This window comes from Macrobrachium nipponense, chromosome 8, assembly GCF_015104395.2.
Source record: "Macrobrachium nipponense isolate FS-2020 chromosome 8, ASM1510439v2, whole genome shotgun sequence".
NCBI classification, from domain to species: Eukaryota; Metazoa; Arthropoda; class Malacostraca; order Decapoda; family Palaemonidae; genus Macrobrachium; species Macrobrachium nipponense.
This window is the reverse complement of record NC_087203.1, coordinates 116314848-116338853: the sequence shown is the minus strand read 5'-3', so window position 1 is coordinate 116338853 and position 24006 is coordinate 116314848. Positions and strand designations below refer to the sequence as shown.

General features: G+C 40.7%; 1 protein-coding gene across 1 annotated transcript in view; it reads left to right on the top strand.

The window, feature by feature from the left end:
• LOC135222969 (asparagine synthetase domain-containing protein 1-like) overlaps nt 1-24006 on the top strand; it is a 57471-nt gene that overhangs the window by 27090 nt on the left and 6375 nt on the right. The window contains exons 4-6 of the mRNA XM_064261450.1: nt 13981-14103; nt 20898-21824; nt 23346-23510. Of these exons, the coding sequence (XP_064117520.1) occupies nt 13981-14103; nt 20898-21824; nt 23346-23510 (1215 nt within the window). The remainder of the gene's footprint in view (nt 1-13980; nt 14104-20897; nt 21825-23345; nt 23511-24006) is intronic.

The window sequence follows — 24006 nt, the reverse complement described above, 5'->3', positions numbered from 1 at the left end:
TCAATGATTATCACATATTATAACAGTATTACAAGAGCAATATCTTTATCACTATCCATGTTTTATTTCTTATCATGAAATATTTAAAATAACAAATTTCATTGTTATTCTGCGAGCTAAGATAGTCAACAGTACTCTCGTCCCAAGCTGTTCCTCTCAAGCTATTCAAGTTACTCTAGTCCTAAGCTGCTCTCAAGCTATTCAAGTTACTCTCGTCACAAGTGTCTCTCTCTCTCTCTCTCTCTCTCTCTCTCTCTCTCTCTCTCTCTCTCTCTCTCTCTCTCTCTCTCTCTATGAAATATGAATTACTGTATCATAATATCATAAACTATTATGTACAAAGTTAATAATAATAATTCCATTAATAAATTAGTTTCTTTTAGGAACTACAGTGGACCCCCCCGTATTTGCGTTCTCCAGATTCGCGGACTCACACATTCGCGGATTTCTCTCGGGAACGTTTCCCTGCATTATTCGCGGAAAATTTGCGCATTCGCGGTATTTTTCTATGGTAAATATCCACAAATTCCTGGTTTTTTGATGAATTTCATCATAAAATGCACTTTTTGTGATAAAACTATAAAAAAAACCATGTATGAAAATTTTTAGTGGGTTTTTCTTGAGTTTTAACTAACAAAATAGGCTGTTTTTAGCATTTTTATATGGGTTCCAAACATTCGCAGGTTCTAACTATTCACGGGGGGTCTGGTACGCATCCCCCGCGAATACGGGGGGACCACTGTAAATTGTTTTCCAAAATGATTCTTTCGGTAATAAACGTCCATCAGCTGATTCTAAACGTAAACAAAAGACAAAACTAGATTTTTATTGCTGTATTTTGCTGTTTACACATTAATATTATAGTTGGGTGCTGTAATCATTACAGTAAATCATGTTTTTTTATCATAAATATGTTCATTCACGAAATAGATATAGCTACTATGTACTTTTAGTTTGGTGCAGCAGCCAAATCATGAAAATAACAAGGAATTCTTAGGTAATTATACTTTTGTTTGCTGATCTGATGAAGGGGAAATTGAAGATAGGAAAGAATAACTTTGAAATTGTCTTGACTTTAGTTTAAGGTGATAGTTGAAGAAATATTTGGTGCTTGAACTAAAGTAGGCAGTTATAAACACTGAAATAGTGGTCTTGGGTGGGTTAATTATTAAAGTAGGCGGTTTAAAGCAATTTTCAGGGGAGGTACCAGGATAACACGGGTATTTACTTATCACGGGGGGTTCTGGGCCTATCCCCCGTGATTAATGAGGCCCTACTGTATTGTTCGCCCCTTTGTCCGATCATCTGTTCCCTTCTCAGTTGGTGAAAGATATATCACGCTCACTAACTGAGAAGGCAACACAAGACCTCCTTGTGCAGACAACGAAGAAGAGTCGCCCTATAGTTTCAACTATTAAGAAGGACTCTCGTCCTCCTCAGCAGCCCTTTCGTGGAGGTGCAACGGCTCGTCCCCCCTCCAGAAAGAAGAGCTCAGATAGAAGAGGAAGGTCTTCCTTCAGGCCCTTCAAGAAGGGAAAATGACTCTCAGATCCTCCGAACACCAGTAGGCGCCAGACTCCTGAACTACGCAGGAGCCTGGGCGCTGAGAGGAGCCGACTCATGGTCGGTTTTGGTTCTAAAGAAGGGATACATCATCCCCTTCGAAGACAGTCCTCCCCTAACCTCTACTCCTCTGGAACTGTCCGCAAGATACAGAGACCCTATAATGAAAGATACGCTCCTTTGAATGGTGGATCAAATGTGGGAAAAGGAGGCCATCGAACTAGTGCAGGATCCACTCTCCCCGGGATTTTACAATCGCCTTTTCCTAGTGCCAAAGGCTTTGGGGGGGTGGAGACCGGTACTGGACGTAAGCGCATTGAACCGATTTGTACAAAAGAATTAGTTCCGAATGGAAACGTCCTCCTCGGTGATGTCAGCCCTACGTCCAGGAGATTGGATGGTCTCGCTGGACTTACAAGACGCGTATTTCCACGTCCCCATTCACCACTCGTCGAAGATATATCTTCGGTTCATGATAGGGGGCAAGATTTTTCAATTCAGGGCTCTGTGTTTCAGCCTGTCTACAGCTCCTCAGGTCTTCACCAACTGATGGCAATGTAGCGAAATGGTTTCACTAGAGGGAATCAACATCTCCCTCTACTTAGACGACTGGCTAATCAGGGCCAAGTCAGAGAGCCAGTGTTTGGAGGACCTGATGATAACACAAAATCTGATACAGTCTCTGGGATTACTCGTAAACCTCGAGAAGTCGCAACTGATCCCCAGCCAGAACCTGGTTTATCTGGGGATTCAGATGGATTCTCGGGGTTTTCGGGTGTTTCCTTCGCAAGAGAGTCACTCGAGGCTTGTCAAAGATCTCGAACTTCTTAGAGAGAGAACACAGTTCAGCGAGGGAATATTTGAGCCTGTTAGGGACTCTGTCCTCGCTAGAGAAGTTCTTCACTCTAGGGAGGCTTCACATTCGCCCTCTACAGTTTTTCCTGAAAAAGGTATGGAGTTGGAAGACGGGGCAACTCTGACTCTTTTCCGATTCCCCAGGAGGTGAAGAATCACTTAAAGTGGTGGATCATCCCTCTCAAAAAGAACGAAGGCTTGTCCCTTGCCCAGCGGAACCCCAACCAAGTGTTATTTTCCGACTCTTCGGAGTCGGGATGGGGAGCAACGCTAGGAGCAAGGGAGGTGTCGGGCACCTGGACAAAGGAACAGGTGTCTTGGCATATCAATTGCAAGGAACTAGTGGCCATACACCTGGCCTTAAGATTCTTCGAGGAGGTAGTCAGAGGCGGGGTGGTTCAGATAAACTCGGACAACACCACGGCTCTGGCTTACATCCGCAAACAAGGAGGGACTCATTCATTCTCCCTCTATCAGCTAACAAGAGATCTGTTAATCTGAACAGAGGAAAGAGGTATAACTCTCCTCACAAGATTTGTGCAAGGGAAACGAAACGTGAGAGCAGACAGGCTAAGCAGGAGGAATCAGGTCCTTCCCACAGAGTGGACTCTACACGCAGAAGTGTGTCAAAGTCTGTGGTCCCTGTGGGGGAGGCCTCACATAGACCTATTTGCTACGTTCCTCTCCAAAAGGATAGAGATATTTTGCTTGTTAATAGAAGATCCAAGAGCCTTTGCAATCGACGCGTTTCTCCTAGATTTGTCGGGCCTAGACGCCTACGCCTTTCCCCCATTCAAGATTCTGGGGGAAGTGCTCAGGAAATTCGTGGCTTCAAAGGGGACGAGGTTGACCCTCATAGCCCCATTTTGGCCAGCCCAAGAATGGTTCACGGAGGTACTGGAGTGGATGGTGGACTTCCCCAGATCTCTGCCAAGCAGAACAGATCTACTCAGACAACCCCACTTCGAGAGGTTTCATCACAACCTCCCCGGTCTCACTCTGACTGCCTTTCGACTATCGAAAGACTCGTCAGAGCGAGGGGGTTTTCTCGCAAAGCTGCAAGCGCTATCGCTAGAGCCCGCAGATCTTCAACTAGACGAGTATACCAATCGAAGTGGGAAGTCTTTAGGAGATGGTGTAGGACGAAGAAGCTGTCCTCCTCCAGTACCTCTGTAACCAACATTGCCGATTTCCTCCTTTTTCTTAGAGAGGAATCGCAAATTTCTGTGTCAACCATTAAGGGATACAGGAGTATGCTGTCAGCAGTATTCAGGAATTGAGGGCTGGAGATTGCAGAGAATAAGGATCTCCACGATTTGATTCGGTCTTTCGAGACTTCGAAATCAATGACTCCAAGAACACCTAGCTGGAATCTGGACGTGGTCCTGAAATTCCTTGCCTCGGACAAATTCGAACCTCTACATCTTGCCTCCTTTCGGGACATTACTAGGAAATGTTTATTCCTATTGTCCCTCGCGACGGCCAAAAGGACGAGCGAATTGCACGCTCTGGACTCTAAAGTGGGTTTTAAAGGAGATGCGGCTATCTTTTCGTTCCAGACATTATTTCTGGCGAAAAATGAGAACCCATCAAAGCCTTGGCCCAGGAGCTTTGAAGTAAAAGGCCTATCTAACCTGGTAGGTAGAAAGATAGAAAGGTCTCTTTGCCCTGTTAGGGCTCTTAACTTTTATATTGATAAAAAGAAGCAGATGGGAGGTTGTCAACAGGGTCTTTGGTGTGCTGTGAAGAACCCCAAAAGACTCATGTCTAAAAACGCCTTAGCCTTCTTTGTGAGAAGTGTAATTACTGAGGCGCACAAGAATTGCCCGGATGAATCCTTCGGACTTCTAAGAGTTAAAACTCATGAAGTAAGGGCGGTAGCAACGTCGCTAGCGTTCCAAAAGAATATGTCTCTAAGGAATATCATAGAAACTACATATTGGAGATGCAATTCAGTTTTTGCATCTTATTACCTGAAAGATGTAAGGGTGACCTATGAGAAATGCTTCTCTCTCGGTCCGTTTGTGTCAGCAGATACAGTACTGGGACTTGGAGCAAAGACTGATCCTTAAAAATTTTTTTATCTTAAATGTACATAAACCCTCTTGTCAGATATGTGCTTGGTTTCCTACTAGCAAGTGTGCTGGTGTCGCACGGGCGGCTGGTGTCTTTGCTGGTAGGGGACCAGGTGTATATATGGCTAGTAGGGGGGGTACAAAATTTTTTATTTTTATCTTATAAAGTGTACATGATTTTATGTTTCGAGTTATTGGTTGTTTGTAAGGAGTTTGGGGATAACTCCTTGCAATCTTTAGAACTAACATGGATGTTAGGATCAGGTGATCGGGATCGGTGTTGTGCTCCTTGAACAAGGTGTATTGTCATTTAGTGGAATAGCACCCAATGACAAAGGCCTTTAGGCTCTGCCGAGTAAGTGGATAAGACCCCCATTTGGCAGACCCACAACAAGTTCTTAGCCATAGATCAATATCTCGCTGAGGCTCTTGAGGCGAAGCAGACTCCTGGGCAGTAGCCACGAAGTCTTCCGCCTAATCAGGTAGGAACCAAGGTTTTATTAATACCTACAACATATGTTGTTTACCTGTCTATTTCAGTAGTTAGCTGTCTCTTACCCACCACCAATGGGTGCTAATCAGCTAAGTATATATCTGGCAGGGAAGTTGAATGTATAAAAATGATATTGTCATGATACAATAAAGTTTTATACATACTTACCTGACAGATATATACGATTAATGGCCCACCCAGCCTCCCCGCAGGAGACAGGTGGAAGAGAGGAAATCTGATTAGAAAATGGGAATGGTTCCTAGTCCTGCCACCCAGGGCAGGGCGGTAGATCACCTGACCTACCTGTAGCGTATGCCGCGAATTTTGAATTTCTGTCGGGGACGACGGAGTCTATAGCTAAGTATATATCTGTCAGGTAAGTATGTATAAAACTTTATTGTATCATGACAATATCATTTCTCACTCGCTGACTGAGAAGGCAACGCAGGACTTGCTAGTGCAATCAGCGAAGAAGTCGAGACCAGCTATTCCTGCCATGAAGAGGGAGTCAAGAAGTGCTCAGCCGCCCTTTCGAGGGAGCTCATCAGGCCGAGCCCCTAGGAAAAGAGGATCAGAAAGAAGAGGAAGGTCTTCTTCCAACAGAGCAACAAAGAAGACCAAATGAGATACCAGTCCTCCAAGCACTAGTGGGGGCCAGGCTGCTGAAGTTTTCAGAAGCGTGGGCTTCGAGACAAGTAGATTCTTGGTCTCTGGAAATACTCAAGAAAGGATATCTCATCCCCTTCAGAGACAGACCTCCATTGACGACGACACCGAGGGAGCTGTCAGCGAGGTACAAAGATCCTGCAAAAAGGGAATCCCTGTTACGTCTGGTACAGCAGCAAATGTTGGAGAAGGAGGCCATCGAGACAGTGCAGGATCCTCACTCCCGGGGCTTTTACAATCGCCTTTTCTTAGTGCCGAAAGCTTCGGGAGGGTGGAGGCCTGTGCTGAACGTGGGCGCATTGAACCGCTTCGTGGAGAAGACAAAGTTCTCCATGGAGACTTCCAACTCGGTCCTTGCGGCTCTGCGTCCAGGAGATTGGATGGTCTCCCTCGACCTGCAGGACACTTACTTTCACGTCCCCCTGCATCCTTCATCGAGAAAATATCTTCGATTCATGGTGCAGGGCAGGATTTACCAATTCAGGCCTTTTTGCTTCGGCCTCTCGACGGCTCCTCAGGTGTTTACGGCATTGATGAGGAACGTAGCAAGATGGCTACATCTGAAGGGGGTGAGAATATCACTCTACTTGGACGACTGGCTCATAAGAGCGAGATTGACACAGAAGTGTTTGGAGGACTTGGAAACAACTCTAGATCTGGTGAAATCACTCGGATTGCTCGTGAACCTCGAGAAATCTCAGACGATCCCCAGCCAGGACATTGTGTATCTGGGGATTCGGATGGATTCTCGGGGTTTTCGAGCATTTCCATCCCAAGAAAGGATTGCTCGAGGATTGGAGAAGGTCTCGGCCTTCCTAGAGAAAGAGCGAAGCTCAGCGAGGGAATGGCTCAGTCTTCTGGGCACCCTTTCGTCGCTAGAGCAGTTCGTTTCTCTGGGGAGGCTGCACATGAGACCTCTGCAGTTCTACCTGAGGAAAATGTGGAATAGGAAGACAGGAGAATTGGCAGATTCTTTTCCTCTACAACAATATATCAAGAGCCACTTGCGATGGTGGTTAAACCCTCTGATAAAGAACGAGGGAGTGTCCTTGTCTCTGCGGAACCCTCGCCTAGTGTTGTTCTCCGACGCCTCGGAAACAGGATGGGGAGCAACACTAGGGACGAAGGAAGTGTCAGGCATCTGGACGAGAGAACAGATGTCCTGGCACATAAATGCAAAAGAGCTTCTAGCCATTCATTTGGCTCTGAGGCATTTCGAAGAGGATGTCAAGAGGCGTGGTGGTCCAGGTCAACTCGGACAACACCACGGCTCTGGCATACATCAGAAAGCAGGGGGGGACGCACTCTTTCTCCCTATACGAGTTAGCAAGAGCTCTATTAATCTGGGCGGAAGAACGGAAAATAGTACTCCTAACAAGATTTGTTCAAGGAGGGAGGAATATAAGAGCAGACAGACTGAGCAGGAAGAACCAGGTCCTTCGTACAGAATGGACCCTTCATTCAGAAGTCTGCCAGAAACTGTGGTCTCTATGGGGGAAACCTCAAATAGACCTGTTTGTGACGTTCCTCTCCAGAAGGATGGAGAACTTCTGCTCGTTAGGGGAGGATCCCAGAGCCATAGCAATCGATGCCCTTCTCATGGATTGGTCGGGCATAGATCCGTACGCTTTTCCCCCGTTCAAGCTACGGGGGAAGTGATAAGGAAGTTTGTGTCCTCGGAAGGAACGAGGATGACACTGATCGCTCCCTTTTGGCCCACTCGAGAATGGTTCACAGAGGTACTGGAATGGACGGTGGACTTCCCCAGATCTCTTCCCGAAAGGACAGATCTGCTCAGACAACCCCACTTCAAGAGGTTTCACAAAAACATCCACGCTCTCGCCCTGACTGTCTTTCGACTATCGAAAGATTGGTCAGAGCGAGAGGCTTTTCTCGCAAGGCTGCGAGAGCAATTGCAAGAGCATGAAGATCCTCTACCATGCGGATATACCAATCGAAGTGGGAAGTCTTCCGTAGATGGTGTAAGGTGAAGAAGCTGTCCTCCTCCGATACCTCTGTGACCGATATTGCCGATTTTCTTCTATATCTGAGAGAAGAATCTCAATTGGCAGTGTCTACGATAAAGGGGTATACAGTGGGGCATTGCTTATTCACGGATCAGTATTCACGGATCCAGTTAATCACGGGTTTTTTCTTGGACCACTTCTCATGCTACATCGCTGGTATGAATCGCTGCATCACGGGTTTGTCGTGTTGCGTATGCGATGTTTTTCGGTAGGCTAACCCTCGGCCGTGGTCCAGTAACTACCAACATACATTTAAAGACTCATATTATGATATTAACTGACAATAAAGGTAATAAAACCATTCTCACCTAATATATTATTGTCCTATCTTCAAAATAAATAGCCTATTCAAGGTTTATGTACGACGTTCATTGGTAGGCTAAGCGTAGTTGCAGTGCGATAACCACCAACGTACACGAACAGATTCACATTATGATATTAACTGACAATAAAGGTAATAAAACCATTCTTACCTTCTATATTATAGTCACATCTTCATAATAAATAGCCTATTCAAAGAATAATTCCACATCACCGCACTCAACTTATCGTCGGAGTGGCCAGCCACAAAATGTAAGCATATAACTTTACAAAAATGGTTTATATATACGGTTGCGTTCAAAGCGACATTTTTTGTTTGATAAACTTTTAGAAATTTTAATAGTAGTAGTAGTGTAATTACGGTAGTAATAACATTAAGGCTAAAATTAATTCGAACTTCATTATTATTTTGGCAGTATTCGTATATAACTTCTCTGTACAATGAAGTCATACAAACGCTATTTGTCATAGATTATCGTAAGTTTATTGCTGTTGTTATTGGCGACGAAGCGTAAACGAAATACGCAAGAGCATTTTTTACCTTAATTATTATTAATCGTCATATCTTCATAATAAAAAGGCTATTCGTGGAGTAATTCCATTTCAGTGAAATCAACTTTTATCTATGCGAGGCCAGCCAGCTGACAAAATGTACGTACGTATATGAAAATCAAATTATGGTAGCGTTCACAGCAAGATTATCTTTCGAAATTTTTATAGTACTATTCATGCTACGTAGTAATATACGTAACATTCATTTTCATTACAAAATATCATCGTTATTTTGGTAGTGAATAATAGTTTAGTATTATCATACATACACTGCATTGTTATGGGTTTGTGGCAGTGATAAAACAACCAAAATAACGTTTTCCTTTAAGTCAACACGTTTACTTTAATAAATTTTCACTTACCTGTGTATCCTAAAAAAAAAAAAATAATAGTTCAAGTAACAAATGTTCTTTTTACCGAGTAAAACAAAAAGTAAAAAATCCTTCGGTATTGTGCCTTAATCAACTGATTTGGAAATTATAGATGGTTAGTCTAGAACAGTTAAACATGTTGTATAAACCAAAATAATGCAAATGGCGGGGAACAAATCTTAACATTCCTCGAGAGATTAGAGAGATGAACCAAGGCCATCTAGGATGAACTCTCTCTCTCTCTCTCTCAACTATACTGTAAGTGTTAACTTGAGTCTCTGAAACCAAATAGGTATTAGCACACGCGCAACTGTAATGTGTGTATGGGCATACTGTTAAAAAAAATGTTGCTTTACCTACAGTAAATACCTACATCTTGGAAGATAAAACAAACAAAAATTTTGTTGTTGTTAGTCGCTGGGTATATAAAGGGTGTGACCAGCAGACAGAAAGATTAACATTTTTCCAGAGATTAAAGAGCTGAATTTTGTTTTGAAGGTATGTCAACCGCCTTAGTAAAAAATAGGTATCATCTTCTAAAGAATTTTTTTTTCTCTTCTTTTTGCGGAAGAATCTTCAAGCCATTTTGCATTCAAAGTAATGAGAAGGAATCATTCTATTCTTCATGAAATCAGTAAAATACTTACACTAAAAAAAATAAAAAACACTAAAACTACGTAAATGTATGCAAAACACACACATCACGTTAGCTTAGTGTGCGTAAACGTTCATTCTAAGAAATTACAGAGTTAGTATAACTAACACCTGATTGGTTGGTTGGTAGCCATGGAGATCTGTTATCCAATGACTGCCCTCTGTTTCTGTTCTATTTATAGACATATGCCAATAATTTTCTTTATATAATCATTCCTTCGTGAAAACAATAATATAATATGATCATTTTAACTTTAACGTATAGTGGTATGAAAAATACCAGTGTGTCGTAGCGATGCGTCATCAATATAGTGGTATGAAAATACCACATGGTGTTGTAGCGATACGTAATCACAAAGTACAAATCCTTTTCCCGACCATCCTCAGAATTTTACGACTCTTCAACTTCAAGATCGATATGGTGAAATATATTATATAGTCATACTTATTGTTAAAATTCACAAGTTGAACTGCAAAACATTATTATATTTTGATTGTTATGTACATATATTTTTTGTGTTTTACGGAATGTTTGTTTTGAAAATAATACCTATTAGTGAACATATGGTATTAATTGTCCCACTATTTTATTATAAGTGATCTTAATTATCTCACATTCATTTAACAGTATTATATTAATATTTATTAAATAAACTGTAATTAATAAATAACAATAATGAAAGCATAAAGGGAAAAAATGTTTTTGCTGCAGTAGTGGTGTTTGTTTGATTATGCATCTGACCTCACATTTCCGAAATCTGAAAAATTCCAAAAACCGAAACATCGGAATGTGTGTGTACTGCACATTTTTTTAAACACACACACAATGTCTACACATTTACTGATTTACTGATACCCGTTGGTGAAAGACTCAAATTACAGTACGTATTTATTCCTGAGAGAGAGAGAGAGAAGATGAGAGAGAGAGAGAGAGAGAAGAGAGGAGAGAGAGAGGAGCGAGAGAGAGAGAGAGAGAGAGGAGTCCAAGGCGTGTTATTTTTACAATTATTTTATTATCTTGGGGATTCTTTTTTAATCTTGAGATTTTCTATTCAATTCTCGAGATTAATAAGAAAATTACCATAACTTGACTAGCAGCAGCACACATCTGAATGACTCTGCCATTAGCAGGCTAAACCACCAACCTTATGAACTGACGCTCTCGGAAAAGGAACTCGAATGATACATGAGATACATTACAAAACCACTGTTTATTGGTGAAAATTTGGGGGTCGCATGATATGGTAGATTGCACGTTACTCGAGTATATACGGTATGTGATTTTTTTTAGCCTTTTATGGAGCAAAATCTAGCAAGAATTTGCCATTAAGTGTGGTGTGCGGCGCGTTCTTTAAATTGTACCCATATAAACATATAAAAGAGTTAATTATGTGGCATCCAAAAGCCCTGATTCTTTTACTCTTATGGGAAAGACGCCTAAAGGTCAGATGAAGGTTTTTACGTGGAATATATTAACATGTGTTGTGACGAAGGGAAGAGATGTTTCGCTGCATACTGCTGGTAGCATTATCGTTATTATATTTACTGACGATTGCACTGCAAAATCGTCGCCATCTTTTATCAACATAGATTGTTGGTGAGTACCCATATGATTTACATAATTTTGATAGTTCTCTTACCACTCATCCTCTCTTTCCTTGTAAAAAAAAAAAAAAGGGAGAGCCACCATGCGTATGTAGGCTTCTAGCTGTAATCCATAGGCTAGTAGGCTAATTATTGTACAGTAGTACATATACTACATTTATTTTTTAAGGCTAATTTTGTAAAATAACTTTAAAACTGTCTTGAATTTAGTTTTAGGTGATAGTTGAAAACATATTTGGTGTTTGAACTGAAGTAGGCAGTTATAAACATTGGAATAGTGGTCTTGGGTGGGTTAACTATTAAAGTAGGCAGTTCTAAGCAATTTTTGAGGGGGGTATCAGGATAACACGGGTATTTACTTATCACGGGGGGTTCTGGGCCCTATCCCCCGCAGATAACGAGGCCCCGCTGTAGAAGCATGCTATCTGCTGTGTTCAGGAACAGGGGCCTGAACATAGAAGAAAACAAAGACCTTCATGACCTGATACGGTCTTTTGAAACATCAAAATCGAAAGCTTCGCTTCCCCCTAGCTGGAACCTAGACGTGGTTCTGAAGTACCTCACATCAGAGAAGTTCGAGCCTCCTCATCAAGCATCCTTCAGAGACATTACAAGGAAATGCGTTTTTCTAATTGCTCTCGCTACTGCCAAGAGAGTTAGCGAGTTGCAGGCTCTAGACTCGAGAGTGGGATTTAAAGGAGACTCTGCTGTGGTATCTTTCCGGCCTTTATTTTTAGCAAAAATGAGAATCCTTCGAGACCTTGGCCCAGGAGTTTTGAAGTTAAAGGACTTTCTCAACTTGTGGGAAGGGAACTTGAGAGGTCATTATGTCCGGTTAGAGCCTTAAAATTTTACCTTCAGAGGAAGAAGCAGCTGCAAGATTGCAATCAAAGTCTCTGGTGTGCGGTTAAGGACCCTAAGAGACCGATGTCAAAAAACGCCTTAGCCTTTTTCGTTAGGAACGTGATTACTGAGGCACACATGAAATGCAAAAGTGAATCATTTGCAACTTTGAGAGTGAAAGCGCACAAGGTACGTGCAGTTGCGACATCGATATCTTTCAACAAGAACATGTCGATGAAAAATATCTTAGCAGCCACGTACTGGAGGTGCAACTCTGTGTTTGCCTCCCATTATTTAAAGGATGTAAGGGTAACATACGAGAGATGCTTCTCTCTGGGTCCGTATGTATCAGCGGATACAGTGCTGGGTAAAGGAGATAAGACTGATCCTTAATTTGTTTAGTTTTGATTTTAAAATAATTTGGTGTTGAATTTTAAGGTTGTTTGAAAGGTGGTTGGGGATAACTCCTTTCAATCTTAGTACTAATCCACGGTTAGGATCGGGTGATCGGGATCGGTGTTGTACTCCTTTATTATGCCATTAGGCATAGGTGTATTGTCATGTAAGTGGATAAGACCCCATTGACAAAGGCCATCAGGTTCTGTCGAGTAAGTGGATAAGACCCCATCGACAGTCCCCGCAAGAGCTCTTAGCCATAGGTCACATCCTCGCTGAGGCTCTTGAGGTGAAGCAGACTTCTAAGCAGTAGCTATGAAATCTTCCGCCAAAACAAATCAGTAATTAGCTGTCTCTTACCCTCCATCAAAGATGCCAATCAGCTAAGAATATATCTGACAGGGAAGTTGAATGTATGAAAATGATATTGTTATTGCTGCAATAAAGTTTCATACATACTTACCTGGCAGATATATACGATTAAATGGCCCACCCAGCCTCCCCTCAGGAGACAGGTGGAAGAGAAAATCTGGTTCTAGAACGGTAATGGTTCCTATTCCTGCCACCCAGCGGCAGGGCGGTAGATCACCTGACCTACCTGTAGCATGTGCCACGAAATTCGAATTTCTGTCGGGGACGACGGAGTCTATAGCTATGTATATATCTGCCAGGTAAGTATGTATGAAACTTTATTGTACAATAACAATATCATTTTTCAACTTTTCGTGGAAGGTAGGGAAAATTTTTTAGAATTTTTTCTTACACCATGTGCATTAGCATATCTCCTCTTTCCATTGATGTATTTATTTCTTAAATTGGCTGACTTTAAAGTTACCCCTGCCTATGGTGCTGCATATTCATTTTTTACCCCGGTTCTTAACGGTTAAGTAAAATATTTTTTGTGAATGAGGTTAAATTCAAGTTTACTTTAACTTGTGGAACTCCTCTTTCCAAATTTAATCAAGTGTACCACTATGTGTTGTTCTTAGCCCATTCTGTGCTGAATAAGAGCTCCAACCAGCATATTTCCATAACAAAAATAAAAATCTTATTTTACTTTTATAAGTAATACTTGATAGTTAGTTAACCCAAGTGTTGATTTTGTATACTACTTGAATGAATGAAGCTGTTGCTAATATTTGGTTAGACTTACCTGACTGGTCACTCCAGTTTCAGTTCATAGCTTCAACATTATCATCTAAATACCTCTCTTTCTCCATATTACATGTGGGAAGAGTATGCATGTGTTGGAAGTATCTTGAGCATGTCAGTCAACAACGCCTTCATATTGCCTTTCCCTTGGAAGTGTGTTTATTTATTCATTGTCTGAGCATAATCATAAGAGCAGTAACAGTATGTTGTAACTCCACACTGAGGATTGTGTTGTGTTAAATAATTCTGTTGCCAGTTTTGCGTTGTCAAGACATACGCTTGTAAAAGTAAAGAGCTACAAGTAATTTTAATTTCTTAAAGCGATGATAATGAAGAGAAGGTTTTAATTACTTAAGTTATATTATCCTTGGAAATGGTAAATTTTGATTATTGTCTTTGTTTTCCAGCTAAGGTTAACATTTCAAGGATCAGTGTTGTGGCTTCAAGGAGATGAGCCATCACCGCAACCGTTTGAAGACTCACATGGAAATCTTCTGCTTTGGAATGGAGATATTCTTGCCGGATATGAGGTAATTATTTCCATGGAAAAGGACAAATATATTATGTGATTAATCTGTAAATGTTCCATGTTTTTCTTTGTCAACTTTGATAGATAGGTGGGAGAGAATCAAAGAAGATAATCTTATAAAAATTTTACACAAGGAAAGCTAGGAAGAGGGAGGTGACATATTAAACATCTTAAGTACAGAACCTTAAATTAACTGCTTCTACATTATTTGAGATGAATCTTACCTACTGTTAAACTTAGCCATATCTCTCCGCCAATTAGGCAAGTCGAAATTAAAAAAAAAAAAATTGAATGGCGGCCCAGATGACTGTCTGGTTTACCTGTTCTCCACCAGGTGTGTTTCGAATGCTTTAGCTCATGTCAGACTTCTCCTTGCTGCCATTGCGGCTAGGCGATTGTTGGTATTCTATGAAGTTTGGCTGTTTTACACCTGTTTATGGTATTGTAATTTCATTTTCCTAGGATATCTTCCACAGGAAGCAAACAAAACCAATACCATCTTGCTATGTAGGAATGTTTTTGGTGTAACCAGGATGGTGAAATTGGAAGTTGATCAACATTCCTTTCTACTGGCATGGGTACAGAGTGTGATCTTGGAACTACTAGATGTGAAGAATGTAGGGAATTGTTCTGAGAAATTTATGCCTGAATATGTCAGATATAGGAAAGACTGGAAACTAATAGATTGCAAAAGCAATTAGTAGTTAGGTCAGGACTTAAATCTGTCAGGCTATCCCTACTCAGACTAGGTACTTTAGTAGGCTAGTATTGACTTCCTTTGTAGCTCCGCCTTCTGCTCCTTTTTCAGTTCAGGAAAAGCGTAACGAGAAGTTAGAACATTAACCTATTTATAGTTCTAATACAAGTTGAACTGAGTTCGTGACGGGAACGTTCCGAATCCCTCCATAGTGTGCGGTTATTTTCACGTTCCCTGTTAGGAGTAAAGTGTTGGTGCCCTTGTCTGTACGTAGCCCGAGCCTAGGACTGCCCTGCGACAGTTGGTAGTGTCTGCTGCCAAGGAACCGGGTCGGTCCTCGGGATGATGGGATACTGTGCCCTCCAATACCTACTTCGCCCTTTTCATGGTCTGAATCTTGTTAAAGTGTTCACCAAAGGACCGTTAAAGCGATCGCCTAGGACCGTTAAAGCGTTCACATAAGGACCATTTCGGTGCTTAATGATATATAATATAGGTATAGACATTTTATTGAGATGATAATGTATCTGTAGCGAGTTTTACACATTTAGATATGTCAGCTCAGTCAACTGTTTATCATTCTCATGTTTTGGTTATTCTAAATTTTCGTCTGCCAGCATATTCCTTTTCCTACGTAATGCTTGTGTTCATTCTTTGCTTGCTTCCTCTTCAGCTATCGGCAAATCTCTTACTACTGCCTTGATTAATGTTTCTCTTTCAAGTCTACACTGTCTGTAGTATCTAAAATTGTTGCCGAGGTAGATATTCTAGCTTCAAAGATTTCTAACTTAATTTCATACAGGAATGCTTTCAAGTATGTACGATCGCTTTCGGACGAGGTGGGAGCGTCGTTGTAACTCCTCTCCCACTGCCTCCCACTTCTGGTACCTTGCTCTCTCCTTCCCTGAGTCGACTTGTGCGGACTCTAGACATTGTTGACTCGTGTGAACGCAGTTGACGCGTGTGGACTTGGCCGAGTCCTGAGTCGTTCAAACTGTCTTCCCCTAATTGAGTTGTGGTGGATTTGATACAGCACTCAGTTGCTGTCAACTCTTATCGACAAGTGTTGCTCTTTGTTGCCAAGGGTTGCAGAGAAAGAGCAATCATTTAAGCTCATCTGTTTACCTCCTGTCAGCAGCTGTCTCTTCCTGTCGCCCGCTGATAAAGAAGAGTTTGAATGGAGTTGGAGAAACTCGTTTGGGCTGGTCCGCATTTGTTGTGACACTACGCCTTGCTGTATCCTCATTTTGTTGAGGAAAGAGGCCACATAGAGAATATGTCTTAATTGTCTTTGCGTATTTTGGCGCCCTCTAATATTGGAGAAGAGAACCAACGCTTTCTCCAATTAGAGAGCATTTCGTAACTTTTCTCGTCCTCTGATGCACAATCTCCCTTTGGGTCTGCCTTGGCTTGTTGTCTTGTTTTTTAAAGTTGCAGAGAGCTGAAGGCTGTCTCTTGCTGTACAATGCTTATTGGTCCTTTTACCGTCTTTAGGAGGAGGTTCGCTTTCTTTCTCTTTCCTGTGGGGAAATGAACTCGAGACTGACAGACACGCTGATGGATTTTCAGTCTAGCTTGAATTATTACCTTTTATCTACGTTGTCTCGTCTCTGCGACTTCTTAGAGGTGGAGATGCCAACCCAGCGGGAGTTTTTAGTGAGGAAAACAAGTAACTAAAACAAGTATAACTCGTTTCTGATGCTGCAGGGTAATGTCCTCATGCTTATACTTGCTCGGTTTGGAAGAAGTGAGAACACTTTTGCTTCCTGTCTGATTATGCAGCTCGGTTTAAGGCGAAAGGGATTTTCTATTGGTAGTCTTGTTTTATACCTTTCGGGGATAAGTGTAGACCCAGGTTCTGGGATATGGACAGTTGCAACCTCCTAACATGCATGGAGAGACTTGGGACCAGTACGTTACATGGTGGAGACGGTGAAGGGCAGTTGTGATTCTTTTTGGTTGTCCTCCACTGGTTTAATCTCCCTCTTATAGCTTCCTTTGTCTTCAGCAGAAATCTCTCATTAGTCTCTTTTAGTAGGAAATTGTATATACGTAGAGGGAATGATGGTCCAAGGGTAATTCTTTAGGACGAGCTCCATAAGTAATTGGAGATATTCTTGGATGTTTGGAGACTGAATAACAGTAAGTGTGTGCCCATATACTTGTTGGTTTTCTAGCATGGTTTTAGCGCCTTTCCAAGGGACGGTCAGACTTGTGGTACACATGCAGAATGTATTCCACTTACCATACATCCACAGTCATGCAAGTTCCTTCAAGATGATCTGGCCCAATTTCTATGCATTATATTGTTAATTCTCTCTATCCCCATTCTTATCTAGTGATGTGGGGATGATACTTAATTATGCATGCTTGTTGGTCAAGATGAATAGTCATGTGCTGCTTGAAGAATTTTAGGCCTGAAGGAAACTTCCTATATGATAAGGGCTTTTCCTCAATTGGAAACATGGCCTCACAGGATATTTTCAGATAATCATGCTCAATTAATGTACAGTTTCAGCATAAGAATTAAGACTTACAAATAAAGTTAATTAAATTTGTAAGTAATCCAGAACCAACTTTGGCTCCAGGACTGTAGGAGGGACTCTGTAACCAAGAATTGTCCATTTTGTTCTTAAAACTAAGTCCAAGTTTTGGTCTTTTCCCTCTGTCATGCAACACAGAGTTTAACTAGTGTCATTACACTTTCATGCAACATAGAATGGTCACCACTACACCTGATAGAACTTTTTAGATGTCAGGGCAATGGAAAGACTTCAGGATGCTTAGCAGGTTTATTCCAGGTCAGAAACAAAGTCTTTGTGGGAAGTTTGCAGCTTTGAGTGAAATGAAACAACATATTGGTTTGATCATTCATTCTGTGGAAGGACAGTGTTTTAGCAATTGCGGATTCAGGAAGAACAACTGCCTACAAGGGCCTTTACATCCGTAAGTTTGGCACTTGGTGTGGATTTAAGGAGTACTCATTTAGCTTCTTAGCATGTAGATGAACAGGGACATCAGAATGATCACTACTACTTTGTTGGCTTTCAGGCTTGAGCAGTGAAAGTTTCCCTAAAATTTTGCCTAATTCAGACTTACAGGCCTGCCCCTCGTATCTACTCTGAATTCTATTGAGCAATTTCAAGTTCAAGAATGGCTTAGTGTCTCCTGTAGAGCCCTTGTAGCCTCAGGGCAAAACTTTTCAGAATTTCCAATGCTCTCAGTAGATGTCTCATTCTTCCGTTGAGAAGAAATCAACTCTACTTCACAATTCCATACAGTTCCATTAACATAGGCATCTCCTTAACTGCTTGGAGATGTTAGAATGTCCCCTCCCAATAATAAGATTTTCAAGTTATCATAGGATATGTCCTTAATTTAAAACTGCCATGGCCTGGGGTCAGAAGCAGTGGCCTGTGTTTTGCTGAGGGTGCCATTCTGGAGGAATTTTCAGCACCTGGAACCTTGTAGACATCAATGTTTTCTGTTTAGAGGAGATAAGACTTTTCACTGTGTACTTCCAAAGTTATCGTTCCATACGTACTTTCCTCGGTATTGCATCAAGTACTTTTAGATCTTGCTGAGGACCAGCACTGTAAGGTGTTGAGATTGAAGCCCCTTCATCTTTATATCAGTCTCTCTCTGGAGTTTAGATGTGGGACTAAACTTTATCTGAATTTACTGTAAACTTTTATTTAGCAGTGGTTAATAAGTAAATTCATTGTCAGCACCCATCTTTAAGCTGGTGTAAAGGGAATGCTATTTTGTAACCCCTTAGTGGGGAAAAAGAGGAAACTTCTCTATCCTGTTAGGGCATTTGAATTCAAAGGTTAAACCTAGAACATTTTTATCCATTTAGAAACCTTGAACATGTTTGTCAAGGTAAATGCTGGAAGAGGCAAAGTTAACCTTTGACTTTGTGGTTTTAAGAAACATAGATGTTGTCAAAGGTTAAGCCTGGAAGAGGCAAAAATCTACCTTTTGTTTTGTGGTTTTAGAAAACCCAGCTGTCTTTGCCAATGGTTAAGCTTGAAGGCAAAGTTAACTTTTTGTTTTGTGGTTTTAGAAAACCCAGCTGTCTTTGCCAATGGTTAAGCATGAAGGCAAAGTTAACTTTTTGCTTTGTGGTTTTAGAAAACCCAGCTGTCTTTGCCAATGGTTAAACTTGAAGGCAAAGTTAACTTACTTTTTTGTGGTTTTAGAAAACCTAGAATGTATATGTGAAGGTGTTGCCTGGAAGAGGCAAAGTTAACCTTTTGTGTTGTGATTTTAGAAACTTTGTCAAGGAACGCAAGGTCCTCTGTGACGTGTTGGATAGGCTAGTGCATGAGAACTAGCTCCATATCTTCTACTTTTATTGAAGGTAAACATTCATAATGTGAGCAGCAGTTGCAACTTCATTTAGTGATAAGTCAATTTGTCGCTCCAGAATAGGATTGATGTGTCACAGTAGAAGTACAACTCAGTTTTTGCCCGATCACTACCTTAAGTATACAGAATTGTGTTTGAAAACAGTAAAGGCTCTTTTGTTTAAATCCCGGGTTTTAATATTTTTGGTAGTGTGAAGGTAGAAATTTTGTTTAGGAGCGTACCTTTATATCGTAAAGGTATTTATTTTAAGTGATGGTCGTTTTATAGGGCTTTTGGACCCAGGCACAGGGGTCCCTCATACTGCTTGCGTTTCATGCTGACTGAATCGAAGCAATTATCTCCGCAAGGCTCCTCTTCGCTGCATATGTATGAGAGCCTTGCTCCCTGAATGGCATTCAACTTCTGGTGGTAGTAAAATCCACCAAGGATTCCAGATCAGGTGAGAATGTTTTGGCTTTCATACAAGAAACCTTTAACTCAAATGGCTGAGCGGAATTTTGTCTAGCTGCACTACTCACCATCCTCCTCTTAATGTAGGAATCAGCTAAATTTAACTGTAGGCAAGATTCATCTCAAATAATATAAATTTTCATAATGAAATTTATTATTTGGATACTTACCTACTGTTAAAGTAGACCCACCCAACCTCCCCACAACTTAGTGGGCTGTCAAGGAGAATTCTGATGAGCTAAAACATTCGAAGCGCACCTGGTGGAGAACAGGTAAACTAGACAGTCATCTGGGGTGACATTCGATTTTTTTTTTTTATTTTTTTTATGTCAACTCACCTAATCGGCGGGGAGATATAGCTAAATTTAACAGTAGGTAAGTATCCAAATAATAAATTTTATTATGAAAATTTTTATTTTTATGTGCCTTTGTTGAGTATGTGAGGATTTCATTATCATTGTCACCACCAAGGATGTTATGGTTTTTGTTAGTCTGCGTGTTAGCAGGATTATCCATAGCATCACTGCTCCACAGTGTGTCAAGAAATGCAAGGTTGTGTGTTAGCAGGATTATCCAAAGCATCACTGCTCCACAGTGTGTCAAGAAATGCAAGGTTGTGTGTTAGCAGGATTATCCAAAGCATCACTGCTCCAGTGTGTCAAGAAATGCAAGGTTGTGTGTTAGCAGGATTATCCAAAGCATCACTGCTCCACAGTGTGTCAAGAAATGCAAGGTTGTGTGTTAGCAGGATTATCCAAAGCATCACTGATCCACAGTGTGTCAAGAAATGCAAGGTTGTGTGTTAGCAGGATTATCCAAAGCATCACTGATCCACAGTGTGTCAAGAAATGTAAGGTTGTGTGTTAGCAGGATTATCCAAAGCATCACTGAATCAACAGTGTGTCCAGTGGTTTATCTTGATTACCAAACTCACTGATCCACAGTGTGTCAAGAATGCAAGGTTGTGTGTTAGCAGGATTAAAATCCAAAAGCCACCACTGAATTTCCACAAAGTGGTGTCACGAAATTGCAGGGTTGTGTGTTAAGCAAGGATTACCAAAGCATCACTGCTCCACAGTGTGTCAAGAAATGTAAGTTTTTTTGGGATGTAAGGCAAGGAATACTGTAAGTGGGATCCCCCATATGAAAGTGGAGCCTTCGTAAAAGTATGGTTGTGTATTTATGAAATATTAGGCTTTTTGACATCCAATAAAACAGTACGTATAATTTTATGAGATGTTGTGAGATATGAAATTATATATATACTTTTTTTTCAGATAAGTAAAGAGATAAGTGACACAAAGTACATATCAGAAGCTTTAGCTTCAAAGGATGAGGATGAGATGATCTTGTTCTTCAGCAAAATTAAGGGACCATGGTCATTTGTGTACTTTAGAAAAGAAGAAAAGCGATTATACTTTGGCAGGGATATGTTCGGTAGGCACAGCTTGCTCTGGCAGAAGCCACAGGAAGACTGTCCTGTATTTATGGTTAGTTCAGTTTCTCACCGAAAGGAAAGTGTTCAAGAAGTACCAGCATTGGGCATTTACTTTTTAGATCTTGATTCCAAAAGAGTGTTATCTGATTTTTGTGTAAGTCTTATTCCTTGGAGTCACAAAGTTTTAAAAGGTTTAGGTGATCTAGAATCCTTCATTCGTGTGGAGCAACGCACAATTGTGTCGCCTGTGGTGAACCCCCTGAACACTACTGTTGCCGATGATACGACCACAGATTTTTTACGATCTCTACCGTGTTCCTTAGGGAAGGCCGATACAGAACATTTGTATTCATCAATGAAGATTGAAATAGATAATTTGTTGAATGTGCTGTGCTATTCTGTACAAAGGAGAGTTGACAAATGCCCTCAAAGATGTAAGAATTGTACAAGATCAATGGAATGCAACCATTCAAAAATTGCTGTGTTGTTCTCCGGTGGTGTAGATTCTGCTATGATAGCGCTAATTTTAGATACATGTGTTGATGTTGGGGAGAGCATAGATCTGCTTAATGTTGCGTTTGCACAGAAACATTCAGCAAATGGTAATGAAAAGAACACCAAAGCAAATACAAAAATCAAGGATTCGAAGTTGGAAACTCGGCATGATACGCCCTTGGATTATGATGTACCTGACAGAATAACAGGAAGAGAATGTTGGAGACAGCTACAAGGAATCAGACCTAACAGGAAATGGAACTTTGTAGAGGTAAGTGTCATTTGATAGTTTTCTTTTTTTCAATATGCAAAGCCATTGCAGCTGTATTAAGTTAAGTATATCTTATTTTTACCAGACCACTGAGCTGATTAACAGCTCTCCAAGGGCTGGCCCGAAGGATTAGATATTTTTACGCGGCTAGGAACCAATTTTTCACATAGCAATGGGACCTATGGCTTATTGTGGGATGTGAACCACATTATATCAAGAAATTAATTTCTATCACCAGAAATAAATTCCTCTGATTCCGCGTTGGCCGAGCCAAGAATTGAACTTTGGCCCACTGGATTGGTAGCCGAGCGCAAAAACCACTCATCCAAGGAACTTGCAGCTGTATTGAATGTCATACTTATTACTTCCAGTGAAGAATTGCAACTTTCTAAGACTGCAACTGTTGGAGGAAAAAAGTTATTCTAATTTCTGTTTATACAGAGAACTTTTTATGTGAAACGATAGTTAAAACTGCCAAAGAGAACACCATTTTTCCTTTTAGTGTAGATACTGATCAGATTGGCAGCTAAATTCTCATATTAAGCCAAAGATTTTCAGTTGGAAGTTATAAGAATGAGGTATGATTTTAAAGGAAACTGCATTCCATGTCTCTTGAAAGATCAAAGGGCATAGGAATTGAAACAAAGATACTAAAAAAAGCAGGTACTACAGTATAGAATTTCATAGTTTAATAATGGAAGGAAAGAGTTGCTGACCTTATGAAGTAAATGTCAATTTCCTAGTGTTACTGTATTTGGTTTGCTGAGAGAAGGAAGAACTTTGTATTTCATTCAAGCAAAACAAAAACAAAAATGCTAGTATGTACTGATATACCGAGAGCATGGTCATAATCAATCAAGCAATCACATAAATGAATTAATATTTCCTGTAGCCCATCTATGAATTAATGATTTTTCAGAAGGACCTTACACTGTTAAGGATTACTATGAGAGTTCAGTAGCTTCATTGCAGTTGTACTGTTTGCAAATTTTGCAAGGAGATTGGTAGCCATAAGGCATGCTTTCCATATAAGATTGTGATATGTTCCAGTAAACTTATTTTAATAGGACAAAATTCACAAAGGATGCTTGGTATTGTTTAAAAGAAGTTGTGTTGTACCCCTGGGAGGTTAGTGTCATCATGTGCACTGTAGGTATTACTTAAGGTTCTTTGCAGCACCCCATCGTCCCCTAGCTGCAGCCCCTTTTTTTCCTGTTACTGACCTCCATTCATATTCTCGTTCTTCCATCTTACACTCCACCCTCTCCTAACAATTGTTTCATAATGCAATTGCAAGGTTTTCCTCCTGTTACACCTTTAAAACCTTTTTTACTGTTTAACTTTCAGCGCTGAATGACTGCACTGATCCCAGTGCTTGACCTAAATTTCATATTCCATTCCATTCATATTGTAGAATGCATTGTGCTGATGATAATGCAGTTCATATTCTCATTTGTTTTAACATTTTCATATCTTATGGTGCAGTCCCATTTTGCTTCTAATAAATAGACTTCCTCACAGATAAATGTAACCAGCGAAGAGCTGGCAGAAGAAAGAGCAAGTCACATTTCCCACTTGGTGGCTCCGTTGATGTCCGTTTTAGACGACAGCATTGGTTGCGCTCTGTGGTTTGGTGGACGAGGTCAGGGATTTATTGCGGGGAATCCTTACACTTCTCCTGCACGTGTAAGTAAAATTTTCAGAAAGAGTACTGTGATATAAATATACAGTGGACCCCCCGTATTCCTGTTCTCCAGATTCGCAGATTTCTCTCGGGAACCTTCCCCTGCATTATTCGCAGAAAATTTGCACATTCGCGGTATTTTTCTATGAGATATCCACAAATTCCTGGTTTTTTTTTTATCAATTTCACCATAAAATGCACTTTTTGTGATAAAACTTAAAAAAAACAAGTATAAAAATTTTTAGTGGGGTTTTCTTGAGTTTAAACTAACAAAATAGGTTGTTTTTAGCGTTTTTATATGGGGTCCAACTATTCGCGGGTTCTAACTATTCATGGGGAATCTGGTACGCATCCCCTGCGAATATGGGGGACCACTGTATATATTCATATAGATATATGTAGTAAGTTTTAGCTCTTCACTACGAGTATACGTAAATTGTACTGTAATATTTTTGTTTTTTAGAAGACTAGTTATTTTTTACCAATGAAGTCTGTGGT